We start from the raw sequence: 23163 nt of genomic DNA, 5'->3' as shown, positions 1-23163 counted from the left end.
ATAAATATTACAACTACAGCAACTATTTGGAGCGGGATTTTATTCTTGCCAGCAGGTATCTAGGAAGCAAGAGTTTTATAAGAACTACACCTTTGAGGATCTTTGTGAATTATATATATGTTCTTCGAAAACCACAGATCTCCTCTGAAGCTCCTGTCTTTGCTGAGAATCTCCAGTAGGGGAAGGCTCAGTCTTAAACTGGCTATTCCCTGGTTGAAAGGATAAGAATTCTTTTAGATAAATAGGGCAAGAGCAGGAAATGGTGCAGGGGAAAGAAACACAAAAGAGAAAGGAAATGTGGTAGAAGATGGATGAAGTATTAAATTTCATCTGGGCGAATTTTATTTGTAATTAATGTTAATATTTAAATCTGCCAACAGGAAGAGGAGGCCTGGAGATGTGGTATGTTCACTATTTTCTGTCCACAGAAGATCTAGACATGTCAAATGATCTAGGCAATTACAGCATCATGATGCAGTTCATAGTTAACAGTACAAGCCATTGGGGTGGTCTCTATCAAAATTTTTATATCAAAATTGTTCCCAATCTTCACTGCAGAGAAGATCTAGAAATCTTTTTTTTTTTTTTAACCTTTTGTGGGATATAAATTTAGAGCCCCATGTATTTTTTTTCCCTAAACCTGCATTGCTTTTTCTCATTGATTATACAAGTATGACATGTTTAGCTACAGGAGCGCAGGAATACATGTCTCTTATTTATCACTGTGTAATAACAGATAGATGGATGCTCAATAAATTGTTGAATGACATTAGTTATAGAAAATTACCCAGAGATAATGCTGTTAATAATTCAGTGTAGTTTATTTCAGGCTTTTCCCCTAATGTTTTTATTTATTTATTCTTTAAGTTTATTTATTTATTTTGAGAGAGAGAGAGAGCCAGGGAGGGGCAGAGAGAGAGAGAGGGAGAAAAAGAATCCCAAGCCGACTCCATGCTGTTAGCACAGAACCTGATGTGGGGCTCACTCTCTATAACCGTGAGATCATGACCTGAGCTGAAACCAAGACTCGGATGCTTAACTGACTGAGCCCCCCAGGCACCTCTTTCCTGATATTTTTAAACCAGATGTTTCTAAAAATGACTTTTATGAAATTAGGATCGCAGTGTATCTCTTTTTTCTTACTTGAATTGGAATGGCTACTAGTATTTTCCCTGGTAATTAAATATTCTTCAAAAATACCAGTTTTGCAGGATCTATTTTTAAAGGGTCTGTTGAACAAATACCCATTTAGTGAATCATTTTAAGGTTCATCTTTGTTTTCAATTAAAATAATTTTTTTGCAATTATAAATAATATATAATTTGTGTAGAAATCTTTATCATGTGGTTTTATCACTTCCATGGGTTCTTCTGGGTGCTGGATGAACTGGGTCCACTGTGGTGAGCCTCTCTTTTATATATACCCTCCTTTTCTCTCCCCTAAGCCAGAAGACAATTCCGGAATGGCATGAGGCACTTTGAAACATATTCCAGGATCCCATTGTATAGATTCTTTTATTCTGGAAATACTTATTGAGTGCCAATTGGATGTTAGGATATGGGGATCCAAACACAAGAAGAGAAAGTACGCTATAAACAGGGAACATATAATTTAGTCAGGAAGACAGACATATAAACAGTTATAATGTGGTAAGTGCAATAGTAGAAGTGAAGTCGAAGAAATACCCAACTCTGTTTTTACTGGGGATAGGGAAAGGGAGGAGAGGAAAGAGAAGGATGGTGTGAACCAGGGAGGATTAACAGAAGAGAGGACATTATTTGGGTTTTACAAGAATGCAGGGTGATTTTCAGGTGGACAGGATGGGAAAGATATTTCAGGCTATGAGAATAGTGTGTGCAGACACCTGGCATCTTGAGAAGCCACGATGAATTTTGAGGGCTCTGCATCTGCCAATTTGAATGACCAAATCTGGCAGAGCTGTCATAGATGGAGAACACAGGCTATTTTCTGGCAGAAAAGGATCAGATGATGGACCTATATCAAAGAATTTGGCTTCTTCCTATAAATTGAAAAAATGCTATAGAAGGGAATGTTTCACAGTGTAGACAATAGATAAAGTTACTGGAAGTATAAAGACCAGTTACTGAATTATCCAAATGAGAGTTCATACAAGCCTAAATTTAGACACTGGAACTGGAGATGAAAGGAAGGGATGGATTTGAGTCATGTTTAGACGATGATCAAAATTGCCTGGTGATGAATGGGGGGAAGAACAAGTAATCAGTGGCATTTAAAATTCTGATTTGGGTGACTGTATTGCTCCCATCAACAGAATTAGAAAATACTAAATTTGTGGGTCTATATCTTGTGTTTGGCTTTGGAAATATGACATTGTTAGGTGGATATGTCTGACAGATGGTATCACAATGCAGCTCTGGCCTTGAGAGATGAACTGGGGATACAGGTTTGGGAGTCATCATTACTTTATGGGGTGGTACCTATGAAGTATAGGTGAGATCACCTAGGAGAGTTGAGGAAATGCTGCAGTCTTAGAGAGGTGGCAGAAGAAAATGACATCTTGAAGGTGTCTGAGAAGAAACAAAGAACAAAAGAGGAACTTTCCATAGAAATGAAGAGTTTTGGGGAGCCTGGGTGGCTCAGTCAGTTAAGCATCCAACTTTGGCTTAGGTCATGATATCACAGTTCATGAGTTCAAGCCCTGCATCAGGCTGTCTGCTCTCAGCACAGAGTCTGCTTTGGATCCTCTGTATCCCTCTCTGTCTGCCACTCCCTTGCTTATGTTCACTCCCTCTCATTCTCTCTCTCTCCTTCCCTCTCAGATCTCTCTCAAAAATAAACATTAAGAAAAAAAAGTTTCATAGAAATCAAGATCTTTGACATCTCCTGCATCCATTCTTGTTCCCTCTGTTCTGACTGCAATAAGGAAAATACATTGATCTTCAAAAAATATAAATCTGAAGTTTGTGTCATTCCTCCTTTATTCTCTTTGTCCATGGGGTAAAACCGTAGAGTATCATACACTTTAAGGCCTTACCTATTCTGACATTCTAACCGTACTGAATTTCATTCAGTTCCTTATATGCACTCTACTCTCTGTCCTTTAGGTTTTTGCAGATATTATTTCCTTTTCTTAGAATACTTTTCCTCTTCTTCTCGTTCATCTGTCTATCTTCTACTCTTTAGGTTTGTTTTTAAACACTGCATTTTAAGGGAGCCCTTTCCTGTCCCTTAAATAAGGTCATGTCTATCTGCTGAATGATTTCTTACCCTCCTACTTATCATTCATCATGTATCATTGTTGCTTTTGGTCTTCCTGCTCTGTTCAGACTGCATGAGAACAGGGACCTTACGTTTACTGTTGAATCAGCTAGCCTTGCACAGTCCCTCCTAGATAGTATGTGCTCAATAAATGTGTTTTGAAGGAGTGAGCAACAGTGTTGTAAGTAAGGAGTCGAAAGGGTTCATTAAGAGCAAAAGATTCAGTATCACTAATCATCAGGGAAGTGCACATCAAAACTACAATGAGGTATCACCTTACACCAGTCAGAATGGCTGGTATCAAAAAAAGAATAGAAATAACAAATGTTGGCAATGATGTGGAGAAAAAGGAACCTGTTGGTGAGAATGTAAATTAATGTAGCCACTGTATAAAACAGTATGGAGGTTCCTCAAAAAATTAAAAATAGAAACGCCATATGACCCAGTAATTCCTCTATCGGATATTTACCCAAAGAAAATGAAAACATTAATGCAAAAAAAAATACACATACCTGTGTTTATTGCAGCATTATTTACAGTAGCCAAGATATAGAAGCATTCCAAACGTCCATTGATAAATAGGTAAGTATGATGTGATAGTCTATATATATATATACATAGATGTATATACACACACATACACACAAATCTGCATAAATGTGGAATATTACTCAGCCATAAAAAGGATGAAATCTTAACATTTGCAATGGCATCGATGGACTTAGAGGGTATTATGTTAAGTGAAATAAATCAGAGAAAGACATATACCATATGATTTCACTTAGGTGTGAACCTAAAAAACAAATGAACAAACAAATAAAGCAGAAACAGACCCATAAATACAGAGAATAACTACTGGTTGCCAGAGGGGAGGGAGGAGTGGGGAAAGGAGAGGGGCAAAATGGGTAAAGGGAAGTAAAGCTTCCAGTTATGGAATGAATAAGTCATAGGAATGAAAGGTACAGCATAAAGAATATAGTCGGTGGTATTGTAAAGTGATGTATGGTGACAGTAGCTATATTTGTGAGCATAGCATAACTTACAGAGTTGTTGAATCACTGTTGTACACCTGAAATTAAATATAATGCTGTGTGTCAGCTGTATTTGAATGAAAAATTAAATACATTTCTTAAAAATGAGCAAAATTGTTGAGGTATGAATGGTAAGTAAGGAAGTTGAGGGAATATAGACCCCTCCTTGAAGCAGCTTAGCTATGAAAGGAAAAAGAAATGAGACAGACAGATATTTCTTCCACTGCTTCTGTTTTATTTCTTCCATTAAGACAGATTGATTACAGCTTTTCAGTTATTATTCTTAAAGATTGTTTTATCATCCAAGTGTTGCTGAATTTCGAGAAAGAATTCCACAGGGAATAAAGTCAAGACAAAGAATTTGAGAGATATTGAAAATTTAGAAAGATTAAAGGCAAAAACTTAGGATGGAGTTATTAGGGACCTAGATAGGGAATACTTTTAAAGCCTCCTTCCCCCCCTCTTTTTTTCTCTCCCCATCTTTTGCTCTAAAGTAGATCCTCCATTGATTCCCAGCTCCATTTGTTTCCCTGTGAGCGTGGTTAGGCTGAGGCACATTGATGAATGGAGAGCTGAAATGGAGCAGGGTGATGACAGGGTGGAAAGGGGTATTTAATGCTTAACCAGTATTTAGTGAGAGCCTTTTTTGTGCCAGATACAGTTTTGAGGCCTTGGGATACATCTGTTGTGAACAAAGTAGACCAAGATTCTTGTTCTCATGGAACTTAGATTCTAGTAGGGGAGAGAGACAACAAACATTTAAAAAATCATGTAATATTTTAATAGGTGATTAAAGATATGGAAAGAAGGAAAAGATGAACAGGTCAAGGGGGATCAGGATTACCAGGGTGGGGGGGGGGGGTCAGGTTGGGGAATTTTAAGAGGATCGTCAGGGTCCGCCTCTTTGAAAAGGTTAGATTTAAGCAAAGACTTGAAGCAAATAAGAACTTAGCCAGGTGAATATCTGTGTAATCAGAGGAAGTCAAATGTCTCTACCTTACTGAATCAACTGACCCTATCTCTACAGCTAAATTGTAAGCTTAAGGGTCAGGAATCAGAACTAAGACATGGCATTGCCATCATACCATCTTACTGGCTGGTGCAAGAGTATAGATCATTGTGATTTTAATTAAATTAAGTTCAGCTGTCAGATGTGTTACCCATTCCTATGTCATTTTTTAAAAGCATGACTTTGTAAACATATGATATGTAGCTGCCTCTACTATGTCTCTCTCCATCAGTGTTCTCTAATCTTTAAATGCTAATAAATAGGCATGTCTAATGGCCCCAAATCTGAAGTGATAGAAAATGGATGTTTATGCTGTTTATTATTTCTCTGACACTTGATGTCAAAACATCACCTACTTTCTCTCCCTCTGTTTTGATGGTAATACCATTTGTTTGAATATACTGTCCTTTCTGTGCCCTCATAGTCTGGTATACGAGATTATTGGGTTTTCGTGTTGGGGCGAGAGAGAGTAAATAGCTTGCAAAGATAGGTTAACAGCAAACAATAAGGACTGTGCTTCAAAAATCTTATTTAAAATTAAATTTTGGGGGTGCCTGGGTGGCTCAGCTGGTTAAGTGCCCAACTTTGGCTTAGGTCATGGACTCACGGTTTGCGGGTTCAAGCCCTATTTTGGGCTCTGTGCTGACAGCTCAGAGCCTGGAGCCCACTTCAGATTCTGTGTCTCCCTCTCTCTCTCTCTGCCCCTCCCCTGCTCAAGCTTGCTCTCTCTCTCAAAAATAAACATTAAAAAAATTAAATAAATAAAATTATATTTTTATTAAACTGATGGGTATCTTATTAGATGTGTTAAATATTTTGTAAGTTTACTGTGAAAATAAAATGTATTATTAAGATGAAGTGTACTGTTATAGATGTTTACTATTTTGTAAATCATCTGGTTAAATCTTTTATTTAGTATTTGTTTTTCTTACTGTGCAGAAGTAGGCTTATTTTATGACTACCTAAAAAAAAGAACATGGTTCCTGATGGTAGATGTGAAGCTCTGGACCATGACTGAAGGCAAATTATTTAGAAACTCTTTTCTACTTCTTAGAAATGTTTTGGAAACTATAAAACAAGTCTTTAAAATACATTCATCTTGGTGAAGATAGATATAAAACAGTGCCATCACTGGTGCAGTTCTATAAATTCTGGTTCCAGAATTGACTTGTGGTATAGCCTTCACGTAGGCTTATAAAACATTTTAGTGTTCTTGTTATTTTTATTACATAGGTTCACCGTTTTCACTTTAACCATCATTTCCAGTATTTTTGATTAAAGAGAAATGGGATAGACTGCAGATTGACTTAGATTTCTTATTCTAGTTTTGCTTTCAAAATTTATAGACGTTTCACTTCTCAACTTTTAATTGTGGTTTCATACCAAATACGCAGAAAGAGAAACATGAAGCTTATTAGCAAGTAAAAACATGTATTTTCAGAGCTTTGTTGTCAATTTGAGAACTTAGTCCAAGTTCACATAAATGGGAGCAGGCACTTTCACTTGGCTGTATTGGACTATTTGTACATTTGAGTAGTATGAGAAGGCTAGTGCTCTCCAGTTATGTGAAGTACTGTTTAAATTAATGTAGAAACTCTCTGTAAAGAGGCAAGATGAATTTAAGTCAAACATATCTCTATTTCTGTTAAGTGTCATCATCTCCGGCTGAGATTTTGAGCAGATGAATTGGGAAGCCACGCAGATAGCCTGATCTATCCTTGGGGGTGTTTGGGCCCATGAATCATACTGGCCTCCACCTTCCAACATTTTTATAAAAATGAAATCAGATTAAAGTAACTAAGAGTGACTAATGTTTGTTTAGCTCTTCCATAATCAGTATATTATTTTTTTTAAATAATCCTATGAAGTAGGGACAGGTATATTATCATCTCTAGTTTACCCAAGAAAAAACTTACTATTTGTCCTATATCTTATTGTTAGTAAGTGGCATTATGAGGATTTGAATCTAGCTCTTCTGACTCTGTAATCTCTGTAATCTTTCTACTATACCAAGCTGCCTCGACACTGTATCTTTAAATTCATTGCTGCACACACAGCCTTAACACATTGCCTACCACATAAGAAGCTCTGTACAAATTATGGTCAAATGAGACTTTGTGGCCTCACTCCTCTGCTAAGAGATGAGGGCTTTTTTGGATGGATTTGAATGTACATGCAAGCTTCAGTTCTCGGCACCAATTTTAAGAGGCATGTTTTCCTGGTTACCCCTCCTGGTCATTACTCTTACCCTCATATTTTCCAAATTGGAACCCAGGATTGATTTGCCTTTACTATGAAGGTGACTCAACTCACAGCCACCCTACAATGTAAGTAACTAAAAAGAGAATCTGCCTTTTTTTAAAATTGTTGGACACTCTTCCTACTGTGTCTCTCTTGCCCTCACTTTGTCTGAACTTTAGACTCATGGTTATTGTCATCTAGATTAACAGAGTCCCATAGACAGTATTATATAATGCTATTATAAATTAAAATAAAAAACTAATTATTTCAGGCAGATAGCGTTAGCTAGTTACTTCTGTGTGTCTCTAAGGTAAACAGGACTGCCTGAGAAGGACGTGACTTTTAGTGTTGTCTTGTGAACCAGTGCGTTACTTCCTTTTTTAGGTGTCCTTTGCCTTCTTGCCCCTTTTTTAATCCTTACCAGTATCAGAGAGAATCCAGTGTCAGCATGACTTAATTATTTTAACAGACGTAACTTACTTTCTTTTTTTATAATGTTTGTTTATTTTTGAGAGATAGACAGTGACAGAGCATGAGTGGGGGAGGGGCAGAGAGAGATGGATACAGAATCCAGAGCAGGCTCCAGGCTCTGAGCTGTCAGCACAGAGCCTGACATGGGGCTTGAACTCACCAACTGTGAGATCATGACCTGTGCTGGAGTTGGATGCTTAACCCACTGAACCACCCAACAGACGTAACTTTCAATAAATTATTTTTTTAAGTTTATTTCTTTATTTTGAGAGAGTGCACACACACATGCACACCTGCAAGCAGGGGAGGAGCAGAGAGAGGGAGAGAGAGAGAATCCCAAGCAGGCCCTGCACTGTCAGCACAAAACCCAACGCGGGGCTCAAACTAACAAATTGAACCATGAGATTATGACCTGAGCTGAAATCAAGAGTCAGCCACTTAACTGACTGAGCCACCCAGGTGCCCCTCAAACTATTAACAACTTTTACATTTTAAGCTTTTTAGCTACTAAAAACTTGGAGATACTTGGGCCCTTTCCAGTTTTTTTTTCCAGGAATAATTTTCTATTATTATTTCTGTAGTAGCATAGATCCATGGGTAGGACTTGACTTCCTTCCTTTTGTGCCTCTTGCCCCTCCTTGCCTTGGCAGAAATAGCCTTCTTTCCTACCTTTTATTTTTAAAATACATTTTAAGCAACACATCCATTTTAGAAAATTATGATATAGGAAGAAATGAAAAATTACCTATACCTTCTTTACCAAAAGATAAACATTACTGTAGATATTTTTCTAGACTTTTAAAAGCTAACATTAAGGGTACATACAAAAATCATAATATATAAAAACACACATATAATCACATGCAACATATATTGTATAGTATATATATGATAATTCAGTTTTTTTTCATTTAATGATATATCACAGGAGCACCTAGGTGGCTCAGTTGGTCAAATGTCTGACCCTTGGTTTCAGCACAGGTCATGATTTTGCAGTTTGTGCAAGCCCCACATCAGCTGTATGTTGACAATGCAGAGCCTACTACAGATTCTCTGTCTCCCTCTCTGCCCCTCCCTCGCATATGCTTGCTCTCCCTCTTTTTCTCTCTCTCTCAAAAATAAACATTAAAAAAATAATATATCACAAACAGCTTTTTATGTTAGTAAATCTATATATTTTATATTTGTATATTACTTTCTTGTATCATTGTACAATTTTTAATTCGTTATTGTTGAACAGATTGTCTCCGGTATTTCTTTATTATGAGCAGTACTATGATCAATGTCCTTGAACAAATTCTTAACACACAAATAAAGAAAATTGTTTAAGTAAATTTCTGGAATTAAATTTTCTAAGCTTTTTGAAGTTTTAGTGAATTTTGACCAGTTATTCCTCAAAAAAGCTGTACCCACCAACAGTGATTCCCTACCTCTTGTAATTGTAACTCAAGCCCTTTTTTTTCTTTGTCATTAGGACTTGCAAATAATTAATTCAATTTAGGTAATCTTTTGAACGGAAGTTTTCCTTTAATAAAATCAATCTGTTCTAAGAACGGGTTGGGAAAACACTTTTCACAGACAAGTAAGTGTCCTGACATGCTAAGGCTTTACTGTGTCCTGAGGTATAAGTCATGTGGCCAGATTTGGAGTATCCTTAACAGGAAGGCCTTGGGCTCTGAATCTGTCTGCCCGATAATACGTCTGCAGGGAAACCCGGCAATACAGTCACTTTCTATGGCAGCAGGAGCACCTGTCTAGACCTGTATAACTGTGTGGAAGGCAGCTTGGAAATACTTACTTCACAAAAATTAAGGAGTTTGTGTCTTGGCAGAAACTTCTCCCACAGTGCTTATATCCCATAACCTGTCCTTGACTAATGGTCATTTAACTTATTTAAACAGTAAGGACATACTGTGTTTAGAAGCAGTTCCTTTTCAGGTGCTATCTAAAATCTGTCCCATTGAAACTCAAACAGGGTAGGTACATCTTTGTAATTCTTTGCTCTCCAGTGATATTACACGCATATCTAAAGTACCTGATGCATAAGAGGTGCTCAGTGAAAAAAAATATTAAATTTTTTAAATGTTTATTTTTGAGAGAGAGAGAGACAGAGCATGAGTGGGGGAGGGGCAGAGAGAGAGGGAGACACAGAATCTGAAGCAGGCTCCAGGCTCTGAGCTGTCAGCACAGAGCCCGATACAGGGCTTGAACTCAAGAATCTCAAGATCATGTCCTGAGCTGAAGTCGGACACTTAACCAACTGAGCCACCCAGGCACCCCTCAATAAAAAATATTAAAATAATGAATGACTAATGCTTGTTTTCAATTTTATATGGAGTTTATGCTATAAGTGATTCCACCCTTATTATATTTTGTTCCCATAAATTTGATAGTCCTATTGGAATTAGTTTCCTTGAGATTTATATAAAAACTTACATAGTGTGTAGTATATCTCGTAATAATAACCTCCCTTTCTCCTGAAATAAAATGAAGCACTTTCCTTTGTTCTTGTCAAAGGATAAAGTATTGCATTATATTTTGAATATAACATTTTCAACATTTATTTTTAAATTATAAGAGTATCATAACTTTATAGAAAAAAATGCTGAGAATCTAATGCTTTAATGCTGTGAATCTAACATTATAACTGCTAATATTTTTTTGTTGTTGGACTTCAAACTCTGAGCACTTAGTCAAAGTACATAGTATCTGGAATGGTGAGAAGGGTCGGGAATCTGTATGTTGCATTTTGAAGGAGTTAGATGTTTGTTTCTCTGTTAGAGGAGAGCTTATTTATATCTTTTTTCTGGGGAGGGTTAAAATTAGAACCTAGCCCCTGACTGCCATAGGGACTCAATAAATATTTACTGAATAAATTAGTAATTTAGATGTGTAAAATTTGTCACAGTGGAGGAATATGCTAAGTCAATATCTTACCAACCAAAACTGGGACCATTGAGGAGAAACTATAGGAATATAGCTTTTGCTTATCATAAAAAAGCCTTTATACAATTAAAGTTATCCTAAAAATGAATGTATCTGATTGATCAAATTACCTCTGTATTTAGACTAAGTAGAAGAGAATTGTTCTTCAGAGAGAAGTTGAATTAGATGATTTCCAAGAGTTTCTCCAAACTGGGCTTCTAATAGAACAGTGTCTCTGGAGTAGTTTTATTTGTAATTTTGTCTGTTTTCACTATCCCTTAAATGTGGGTAATATTTTAGCATTCTATTCTTGACTTTATTTTCTGCTTCTTCTCCATATTCTTCCTAAGTAATGTCATCTAACTGCTTGGACTCAGTAATGTCAATGATGCCCAAATATGTCTCGAATCCAGATAAGCTCTTGTGCTTCAGGAGCTATCTATTAAGTGGCTTACAGATTATCACTAGCTGACAGGTTTCTGTTGGAACCTAAAATTTAAATATGTTCAAATATGAGGCCTTCATCTATGCCCCTTCACTGCCTTCCTGTCTCCCCCATAAGATGTGTGCATCTTCCTATGTTTGTCATTTTAGTGAATGGGACCATACTATCTGCTCAGTTATACATTCCAGAGACTAGGGGTTATCGTAGGCTTGCTATTTCTTTGCATTTCACATTAAATAATTTACCAGTTTCTAATGGAGTCAAGCTTGGACTAGAGTATAACAGAGGAGGTAAAAGGAAGTGAATGGATTTGATTTATATTTTTAAGTCATCAGGATTTGCTGATACATCAGATGTGAAGAATGTGAAGGAAAGAAATGAAGAAGGACCTTGGTTTTGGATTTAAGGAATTCGGTGGATGCGGTTCATTTTATTTAGATTGGGAAGATATGGGGATAAATGAGTTTATGGAGAAGGGATAACCAAGTGTTCTCTGTTAGACATGTTAAGGTTGAGATCCTGGTCAGATTTCCATGATTTAGGAGTCTGGAGCTGAGTAAGGAAAGATTTGTCTTAGAGATGATTGTTAAAGCCGTAGACTAGAATTTAGATAAAGAAAAGGTGAGATTCCATCATCACTCAGGATAGGTAAGAGAAGAGGGAGTAATAAAGAGGCTGAGGTTTATTGAAGATTTGGAGAGGAGTAAAATAGTCCTTATGAAGAGTGGAAAATCAAACCTACTAGAGAAGTTGTAGTTTGAGATTTATGTTATGATTTGAAAACAAGACCAGCTAACATGATTTTGTGATTTTTTCCCCCCAACAACATTTGGCTATTCAATACCACTATGGAATTAGTAGATAATTGGGTTTAATTAGATGCCTGGATTTTGCCAAGCTACTGTGACAGAGGGGAAGATGGGAAAGAAGTTAAGGATATTTGTAAGAGAGTGACTATAAATGGAATGATGGCCCATGGAACACTGATAGTTAAGGGAGAGTGTGGGGAGTTGAGATGTAATTGGTAGCCTGGTAGCCACAGGGGAATGTTTTGATAAGAATGGAAGGACTAGTGGGCTAAAAGGATAGGTCATCATCAGGAAGTACAGTGTTTGAAATCAAGATGCAGACAGGAGGTCAATGAAAAGTCAGGAAATCTGATGTTGAAGTCTGTAAGACTTCTCTTGGAGACAGGAGAGGGAGTAGAGAGGAAGACTGTGAACGAGGGGCTGTAAAATTTTAAATGAACAAGAAGGGGTGACCAAGAAAGTAGAAGATGGTAGGTACGAAAGAATAGTGGGTGAAACAGTCTGTCCTGAGCTACAGAGGAATCTTATGTCTCATCATTCCCTCTTTATATATGTTAAGTTCCCGTAACACGAGAAAATTTTACTTCTTTGAGATGCCCATGTTTTTGCCTGTCTTTACACCATTGGCTGGAATTCTTCCATAATCACTTATGACCACCACCACCACCATCATCACCATGCTCCCCACTAATCCCAAAGTTTCTCATCAGATCTCAGCTTGGACTTATTTTCTTTTGGAAGCTTTCTCCAGCCATCTTCGACTGGGCTCAGAACCCTCCTGTGCTGTCTTGTATCACCTTTGAGAGCATATTTCACACTGTATGGTACTCTTTACTTCTTTCTCTCTCCAATCGATAAAAGTCTCAGAAGGCAGGAATTGTTATATTGTTTTTTATGTGTACTCATTTATTTTGAGAGAGAGAGAGCATGCACACACATGGATATGTGCTATGCATAAGCAGGGGAGGGGCAGAGAAAGAGAAAGAATCTTAAGCAGGCTCTGTGCTGTCAGCCGGAGCCTAATGTGGGGCTTGATTCCATGAACCATGAGATCATGACGTGAGCTGAAATCAGGAGTTGGACACTCAACCCACTGAGCCACTCAGGTGCCCGGAACTGTTTTGTTTCTTTAAATCTCCAGTATCAACAGTAGTACTTGGCACATAGTAAGTATTCAGTAGTATTTGTTCAGTGAATCGAATCAGTCAAAAGCAATGTTCCATAAAGATTTAGGTATAAACGTTTTATAGCCTATGGCATAATTAACTGTTTACTTCTTTTGTGGATGAACCAGAACTTTGTATTCTTCAAACCTTATAGATGCTGTGTTGCTACTTTTATATCATAGTTCATATTCTTTTTAAAAAAATTTTTACATTTAATTATTTTTGAGAGACAGTGTGAGACAGTGCATGAGTGGGGGAAGGGCAGAGAGAGAAAGAGACACCGAGTCCAAAGTAGGCTCCAGGCTCTGAGCAAGCTGTCAGCACAGATCCCAATGTGGGGCTTGAACCCCTGAACTATGAGATCATGACCTGAGCTTAAGTTGGATGCTCAGCCAACTGAGTCACCCAGGCGCCCCTCTTTTTTTTTTTTTTTTTTTTTTTAATGTTTATTTCTATTTGAGTGAGAGAGAGAAAGGGAGAGAGAGTGCATGCACAAGCAGGGGAGGAGCAGAGAGAGAAGGAGACAGAATCCAAAGCAAGCTCTGAGCTGTCAACACAGAGCCCATCCACGGGGCTGAAACTCAGGAGCTGTGAGATCATGACCTGAGCCAAAGTCAGATGCCCAACCGACTGAGCCACCCAGGCTCCCCATAGTTCATATTCTTAAATCTAGGATGTTTAATCCTGATTCTGAAGAATAATCACTGGGCACTAGAGATAGCTTGTTAAATATTGAGATATCTGCATTTTCTGTTGTTATGTTAAAGAATATTTTTGGAGGCAGGGGGCATATTTAAAACTGGTACCCCAAATTGGCTTTATAGTAAAGTTTTGTGGCCTAAAAATATGCTGGAAGGAAGTTAATTGGAGATAGGATGAGGAGCCTAATATGAAAAACGGTAAAGTTGCATAAAGCTCTTAATATGGGAGCTTTATCTTTATGATGACTGTCATTACTTACCAGTTTCATTTTTTTGACCCAATTTTTAAAAACTCTCTTCTAACTTAATGGTTACAGAGACGTAATGTTCGTTATTAAGTCAAATCTTCCTATTCTTTCTTGAAAACTTGTATGTAAAATGTCTAGACACAAGACTTTTCCTTTAATTATTTTTAGTCATCCTAAAAATTTCACAGTGTATGAAGAAGTTCGTAGCTGATAAAACTGGCAGTGACATGCAATTTTGAAATAGAAATGGCGTGATTAGGAAGATCAGCATGTTTACTTTTCTTTTTCCCCCTTTGTTCAAGTGGAAATCTCAGGGTAATTTTTACTATGAATTTAAAAATCCAAGACAGGAGAGTTTGCGTTAAAACACTTCTCTGGTGGTAAATTCTCTTGGAAATACTGATTAAGAGGTGAAAGGGAAATGCATTGGCAGTGAGAATAGAAACTTAATTTAACAGGAACGGTTCTTTCATGGATTTTATCATGATATTGATCCCATTTATTATTTACCTTTTCCCACCCAGTAATTGCAGTTCCTAATTAAGAGTTACATAATAGATAAGCTATTGTAATATTTTATTAGAGCTTTGAGTGTTTAGTATACTTCTAAGGCTGAACATAGCAAATACCAATAACCTACTAAAATAAATAGGAATCAAATATATTTAGATCCTTTTTGTAGAGGTACTATAGTACTTCCATGACTTCCTTTTGTAAGCATACTGCAGGATCTTCACATTCTTGTGTGTTAAAGTTGAAAGCAAAAATACTTGAGAATATCACATTTAACTTGTTTTTTAACTTGTTGGAAATGTTGGGTTTCAAAAACCAGTATTATGTATGACTCTTTTGGATTACAGTGTGAAATTATATAGTTAAATTTCTGAAAGATCTCTTTAGTAAGTTCAATCTGAAAGTCTCTGTTTAGATCTGGTTTTTTTTCCCTTTCTGAAAGCCTCTTTGCCTTTTATTATAAAAGAGCCTGGTACTGCTCTCGGTTTTAAAAATCCAGCCGGAAAATTACAGAGTACAAAAATTTGCCCATCAGTTCTTCCTTTGGAGAGAACAGAAGTATGTCTTCAAAGTGGAGTCTGACATTTAAGTATTTATTCTATAAGTGGGAGGTTTAGTATATACTTTTCTTTACTCTTTACTTTTGTCACTACATATATTTTGGCTTCTGCATTGTATAGCTGAATTTTAGAATATGATCTTTATTTTATTTGGTTCTGTAATTGTTCATGTCTTCTGAGGAGCTGTTTCTTTCTGAGCCCCTCAGAATCTCTAAAAAACAAAAAACCCAAAACAAGGCATCCTTCATCCTTCTGTCTTTATTTTGGTTTTATTAAATTGAAGCAACATATTTATGTTGATTCCAATCATAAAAATTGACTCTAAATGTGTCTGAAAGTATCTCTATACTTAAAAAGATAGTTTTATATGTATTCTTTTAAAAATGATTAATAGGCTTAATTTTTAGTACAGTTTTACAGTTTTATTTACAGGATAATTGAGCAGATAATATGTAGACTTTCATCTACCCCCAGCCGCCCACATACCCACACAGTTTCTCCTTTCATTAACATCTTACATCAGTGTGGTACACTTATTATAATTATTGAACCAGTGTTGATATATTATTATTATAGTCCATACCTCACATTAAGATTCACTTGCCGTGTTGTAGTTTTATGGGATTTGACAGATACATAATGACCTGTATCTATCATTATAGTTTCATATAGACTAGTTTCACCACCCTAAGCCCCCCCCCTCCGTGCTTTACCTGTTCCTCACTCTCTACTCAGACCCCTGTCAACCATTGTTCTTTTTACTTTCTATAGTTTTATCTTGACATTGATCCCATTTATTATTAGTATATCCTTTCCAGAATGTCATGTAGTTGGAATCATATAATATTAGACTGGCTTCTTTCACCTAGCATTTAAGGTTCATATCTTTTCATGGCTTGATGGCTCATTTTTTTAATCACTAAATGATATTCCACTGTATGAATGTGTCACAGTTTGTTTATTATTATCCGTTGAAGGACATCTAAATTGCTTCCAGTTTTGGCAATTATGAATAAAACCTGCTGTAAATATTTTGTACAGATTTCTGTGTGGATTCAGTTAAGTTATTTAACTTAATTGAGTAAATGTCACAAGTGGGGATTGCTGGATAATAGGGAAAGACTATGTTTAGCTTTGTAAGAAACTACTAAACTGTCGGTATATGTGTTCTTGAGAATCAACCTAATTAAAAGTCTGGAAGGATATACTCTAAACTATTAACAGTAGTTTACATCAGGGGGATGATATGGGGAGGAGAGGGACTGTCATTTTATAATTGACTTTTTAAAAGAAAATATTATGTTGGAGTACTTTTTTACAAATAACAATTTTCTTCAAAATATTTAAGGCATCACAATAAAAATTGAAAATGAATCAACATAAATAAAAGAAGACCTTTTAAAGTAGTATATTGTCAGTTTCCTAGCACTGTCTAGTTGTGGAGGATTTTAATATTTTATTCTTATTTTTTAAGCAAAGAGAGGAATTATCTTTCTACAGTCATAATTGTCCATTCAGCAAATTTATGGAGCATCTGCCTGTGGCACAGTTCTTTATAGAATCATTCCCAGAACTAAGAAGAGAGCATAACTTCATCTAGCCTTGGGATACCAGGCAAGACTTCCTAGAGGAGGTGATATCTAAATTGCTTGATGAAAGAGAAATCTGAATTAATTAGGCTAATGTGGAGAAATGCAGGACAAAGAGAATGTACCAGGATGATGACAGTGTTTTGAAGTCAGAGACCAAGTCATTTGCTACTGGTTAATCTGATTAAAATCAGAATTAATTGTTTCACACTCTCAGAGAAGCATATTAGATCTCTTCATGCTGTTGGTGCTTGTTTGATAGTCTGTAGTTGGGAAGTATGGGCTCATATTTTCTTTTGGTTTCTAGTGGCTGGCAGAGGGCATTGCCGTAATGCCTGTTTTCTTTGGAAAACTGAAGTAATGAATACCATGACAGTGTTTTGTTGCTAGAGATGTGTCAGCATCTATCACTGTCACATGAGTTAAACATTTCATTCCTTACCTGAATTTTAGAACTTTGAATGGTTTAACTGTTAATGTTTGTGTGTATACATATATGTTACTTTCTTGTGCCATCTATTGTCTCTTATACTTAAATCTTTTTTTCCACTATGTAAACTTTCACTTATGTCCATAGATTTTTTTGTTTTTGTTTTCTATAGGATTCCAGTGAAATTTTAAAAATTATCACTTAGAGAGATGGGAAGAGAGGGAAAACCAGGAAATGTATCAACATGCAGGGATGAAATTGGATTATGTTTGCTAGATTATATATAATACAGGAGCCTTAAAAGAAGAATTTGTTGGGTCTTCTCCATTAATATTTTTCCCAATCCTGTAAGATGGGTTTTAACTATTGTGGGAGGGTTTTTCCAGATTCTTTCTTTTTTTTTTTTTTTTCCTGAGAGAGAGAGAGAGAGAGACAGCATGAGCAGGGGAAGGTCAGAGAGAGAGGGAGACACAGAATCTGAAACAGACTTCAGGCTCTGAGCTGTCTGTCAGCACAGAGCCCAACGCGGGGCTCAAACCCATGAACTGTGAGATCATGACCTGAGCTGAAATAGGACGCTTAACCGACTGAGCCACCCAGGCGCCCACCCCCCCCAGATTATTTAAAATAATATTTTTCCTTGGATCAAATTCAACTCTCAAATTATTTAAGACTTTATGTAAGAGTTCTTAATTTCTTCTATTGAAAACTATCATTGGAAATAATGTAAAATATGATTCATATATTACTTTATTTTCAACAAAAGTCACCCCCGAAGTCTATTAAATATTATGAAATTAATACTTTCCTCTGGTACCTGTTGCACTTAAAAAAGGAAAATAATTCTCATCTGTTGAAAGAAGAAGTGAAACCATGACATCACAATACAGCTACTGGGTCCTAACTACTTCTCTTGCCCCTGGCCAGCAGGGATAGCCTTGGGCAAGTCTCCTAACTTTACTGAGCTGTGTCTTTGTGTTTAAATAAATAGAATTAAGTAGTGAATATGAGAGTTCCTCCAAACCATAAAGCAATTACAAATATAATTTGCATCATTATCATGGAATTTGTCTTCTAATACACATTTTATAACTCACTGAACAAGATTCCCAAGAGATCAATTATCACTACTTATTTTATAACTTCTGGCTGTGTTTTCCATACTGGAATCTCCCTGGCATGTGAGAAGTTGAGCAGTGGACAGCCTAAATCTATATGCACATAATTTTCTGTATCCCATAGGAGGACTGAAATGCTGAAAGATCTTAGGAACTGGGACAAGACCTGACGCTAACAGACAATTCTTTTGTTCAAGGGCAAGAAAGAGGAGAGGGTAGTTATGTTGTGAGGCTTTGACTGACCTGTTCCCATTTCTCTAAATGTGTTTGTGTTTGGGGGAGGGATAAATTATATGGATGGAGTTAAAATGTCTGTTCTCTCTTCCCCAAACCTCTCCTTCCACCATTTACCATGATAGATGAGGAAAATAAGAATTTCTCACCATGAAATATTTGATACTTCTGCTGTAGAAAATCCTTTTTTTCTTCTTCCTTTCTGTTTGTGATTTTCCTTCTGTTCCCCTCTCCCCCATTGTATTATGTTTCTCATCTTCTGTATGTCATATCTAAAAATATTCCTTTGAAAGCTGTCTTCCCTACATTCTTGGTCATTCTTCTCTTCCTTTCCCTTTTTTCCTCTTTCCTCTTATAACATGACTTATTTAATCAGCAAATTGGTACAATTTTATGTTCCTATTTTATGATATGCCCCTTATTTTTAATGCTAAGTATGAAAATTTACATTTGAATCTAATATTCAAATGTAATATTATAGTAATATTACATTTTAGTAATATAGTAAATAAAAGATGTCATAAATTATTAAAGTTCATTTTTACATATGGTATGCCAGAGGGTGTAGTGAAAATGAGCACTCATCTTCACAGTGACAGCATGATGGTACAGTGGTTTTGGACTATTTTGGCAGTATGTGTTGATGACCTTAAATGTTTATATTTATACCCTTAGACCTAGTTAATTTCAAACCCTAGAATCCATTTGAAAAAAATAATCTTAAATAATGAAAAGACTACCTATAGCATTCTTAATGTTTAGCAATAAGGAATAATGATTATATGGACTCTTATGTAGCCATTTAAAATTATGTATAGCATGGAGAAAGTACATATTTTTAAAACAATAAAAATTTGTACCTATAGAACTTGACAGATAAAGATTTCACATCCAACGTTGAGAGTGTGAATGCACACTGGTTTGTTGAAAAGCACTATATTTAACAATTTAACAAGCAATGTATTCATTTAAATCCACATACCTTTTGATCTAACAATTATACTATAGGTTGCCTTAATGATAAACTCTAATACATGCTAAAATATTTGCAGTTATAATCATTGCAGCACTAATTATAATAAGTCTGGCATGGCTTTTTGTTAAGTAGTGAACAGTTTCTTTTCTAGCAGTTTATCGAAAAGAAATAATCAAGGCTGTGGATAGATACAAAGCTAAGATATACTTATCTCTCTAGTTATAACTACAGAGTAATGTTAAAATTTTCCATGTTCAGATGGAGATTAGTGAAATACAGTCTATATCCCATCAGTAGAAAATTATGCAGTATTACAAATCACATAGAAAACTGTGATGGCATCATCTTCTACAGCACATACACATGCTCCTACACAGGCAAAAAAGGAAACACATGCTCTGTATGTTAACTTTTTTCCTCTGAGTAGTAAGATACAGATGATTTATTTTTCTAAATTTTCCTGTAATGATCTGTTATTGTTATAAAATATGTAAAAACCAGGAGTATTTTTTTAATTAAGAAAAATATTACCTCTTAGTATAAAGAAAAGACAGTAGCCATTTTGGGGGCACCTGGGTGGCTCATTCGGGTAAGCATCCGACTCTTGGTTTCCGCCCAGGTCATGATCTCACGGTTCGTGACCTTGAGCTCCACATCAGACTCCACGCTAACAGCATGGAGCCTACTTGGGATTGTCTCTTTCTCTTTCTCTCTGCCCCTCCCCAGCTCATGCATGTACATGCTCTTTTTCTCTCTCAAAACAAATAAATAAAACTTAAAAAAAAGAAAAGACAATAGCCATTTTTGAGTGGTGGGACTAAAGGTAACTGTGTGTGTGTGTGTGTGTTTTTCCATATTTTTCTTTAAATGGGAAAATGAATATACTTATTTTATTGGAAATAAAGATTTTAGTTTTAGTTCTGTTAAAAGCATGGTTGATAAGCAACTAGTTAATATAGTATCACATACTTTGATATAATTGACAAACTGAAAAACATTTTTGTTTTTATTTTAGGCTAGAAATATTCATACAGGAGAGTTGGCTGCTGTAAAAATTATCAAATTGGAGCCTGGTATGTATTAAAACTCTTAAGATAATTTTTGAGCACTTTTCTAGTGTAGTTCATAAATAAATATAAAAGGCATTTTCTGTATTTTTTTCCTTATATTCCTTTTTCCAAGAATGAAATCTTTATATGTTGTCAGGACAGCAGAATATCTCCAATATGGTTATATTAAATTCCTTTGGAGGTTGTTAGCTAAAGATGAATTTGATGTGATAGTTTTGTTGCGAAATAAAATTTGAAAAGTATAATTCAAAAATTGGAGGACATACTGACATTGTTAAAGTAATTTTTTGAGGTTGTAGTGAAATATTTGAATTTCAGTTTTAGCTCTTATGAGAATTAAATTTAAAAGGTATTCGTTGATGGGGTGAGATATTTGGCAATATTTAGGATGATGGTATTTTATTTGTCAGCTGTACCCAGCTGGTTGATTTAGGTTTATTAATTCTGGTGTTAACATAATCCTTTTCTTTTCTTTTTTCTTTTTTCAACATTTCTGTGTATCAGAAGGCTGTTTGCTTTAGAACATACTGTATAGAGGTGCCTGGCTGGCTTAGTTGGTAGAGTTGGTGACTCTTGATCTCAGAGTTGTCAGTTCAAGCCCCACATTGGGTGTAGAAATTAACTTAAAAATTTTAAAAACAAAAAACAGGCTGAGTAATTTGCTTTGAAAACAAAACAGCTTTGTAAAACCTGAAATAATTTTGTTTTGATAACCTAAGAGTTTCTAATGAGAGCAGTAGTATTTTTTTTTAAGTTTATTTATTTATTTTGAGAGAGACAGAGATAGCATGAGCAGGATAAGAGCAGAGAGAGAGAGTGGGAGAGAGAGAATCCCAAGCAGGCCCTGCAGTGACAGTCCAATAGGGAGCTTGAACTCACAAAACCACAAGATCATGACCTGAGCTGAAACCGAGAGTCGGACGCTTAACTGGCTGAGCCACCCAGGCACCCCTCCAGTTTTTTTTTTTATTGTGGTAAAATACATATAACAGAAAATGTAACATCAAAACCATTTTTAAGTGTACATTTCAGTGGTATAAAAAACATTCATAATGTTGTGCTTCCATCACCACCATCCATCTTCAGGACTCTCTTCATCTTGTAAAACTTAAACTTTATACCCATTATATAACAACTTCCCATTCACCTCCTCCTCCTCGCCTCTGGCAACTGCCATTTTACTTTTTGTCTCTATGATTTTCACTATTCCAAATACTTCATGTAAGTGGAATCATATAGTATTGGTCTCTTTGTGACTGTCTTATTTCACTTAGTATAGTGTCAAGACTCAGGACTCATATGTCTAAATTTCCTTCCTTTTCAAGACTAAACATTTCCATTGAATGTATATACCACGTTTTACTTTTCCATTCATCTATTGAATACTTGGGTTGTTTCCCATTTTAGCTATTCTGAGTAATGCTGCTGTATGAACATGAGCATATAAATATTTCTTTCATACATGCTTTTATTCTTTTGAGTGTATACCCAGAAGTTGAATTGCTAGATAATATGGTATTTCTATTTTTAATTTTTTGAGGGACCACTATGCTGTTTTCTGCAGTGGACGTACAATTTTGTATTCCTACCAACAATGTTCAAGTGTTCCAATTTCTCTACATCCTTATCAACACTTGTCATTTTTCTGTTTTGTTTTGTTTGGTATAGCAGCCATTCAAATGGGTTTAGGAGGTATCTCATTGTAGCTTTTGTTTGCATTTCTGTAGTGATTGGTGATGTTGAACATCTTTTCATGTGCTTATTTGTACATTGTTTTTGGAGAAATGTCTATTTAAGTCCTTTGCTCATTTTTGAATTGGGTTGTCTCTTTGTTGTTGAGCTTTTGGAGTTCTTTGTATGATCTGGATATTAACCTCATATCAGATAAGTGATATGCAAATATTTTCTCCCATTCTGTGGACTGCCTTTTCACTGTGTTGATAGTGTCTTTTGGTACATAAAATTTTTAAATTTTTGTGAAGTCCAGTTTGTCTATTTTTTCTTTTATTGTCTATACCTTTGGTATCATACCCAAGTAATCATTGCCAAACGTAGTGTCAGTAAGCTTTGCTTTATCTTGTATTCTAAGAGCTTTATAGTTTTAAATCTTACTAAGTCTTTGATCATCTTGAGTTAATTTTGGTATATGGTATTGGGTAAGGGTTCAGATTTGTTTTTTTGCTTGTGGATATCCATTTTCCTGGAACCGTTTGTTGAAAAGATTGCCCTTTCCCCATTGAATGGTCTTAGCAACCTTGTCAAACATCTTTTTGGTTGAAGGTCAAAAAATCTTTGATCATATGTGCGAGGACTGACTTCTGGATCATATGTGTGAGGACTTACTTATTCTATTCTGTTGGTCCATATGTCTATCTTTATGCCAGTAT

The 23163-nt window shown here is 35.8% G+C and overlaps 1 protein-coding gene across 1 annotated transcript in view; it reads left to right on the top strand.

Annotated features, from left to right (window-relative positions):
* The window catches only part of MAP4K5 (mitogen-activated protein kinase kinase kinase kinase 5), a 109907-nt gene that overhangs the window by 3154 nt on the left and 83590 nt on the right, over window positions 1–23163 (top strand). The window contains exon 2 of the mRNA XM_039217336.1: window positions 20722–20779. Within this exon, the coding sequence (XP_039073267.1) occupies window positions 20722–20779 (58 nt within the window). The remainder of the gene's footprint in view (window positions 1–20721; window positions 20780–23163) is intronic.

The sequence above is a fragment of the Hyaena hyaena genome, unplaced genomic scaffold, assembly GCF_003009895.1.
Source record: "Hyaena hyaena isolate Hyena2069 unplaced genomic scaffold, ASM300989v1 scaffold_683, whole genome shotgun sequence".
Classification (NCBI taxonomy): Eukaryota; Metazoa; Chordata; class Mammalia; order Carnivora; family Hyaenidae; genus Hyaena; species Hyaena hyaena.
The sequence above is the reverse complement of the archived record's forward strand: the minus strand, read 5'-3'. Positions and strand labels throughout refer to the sequence as shown.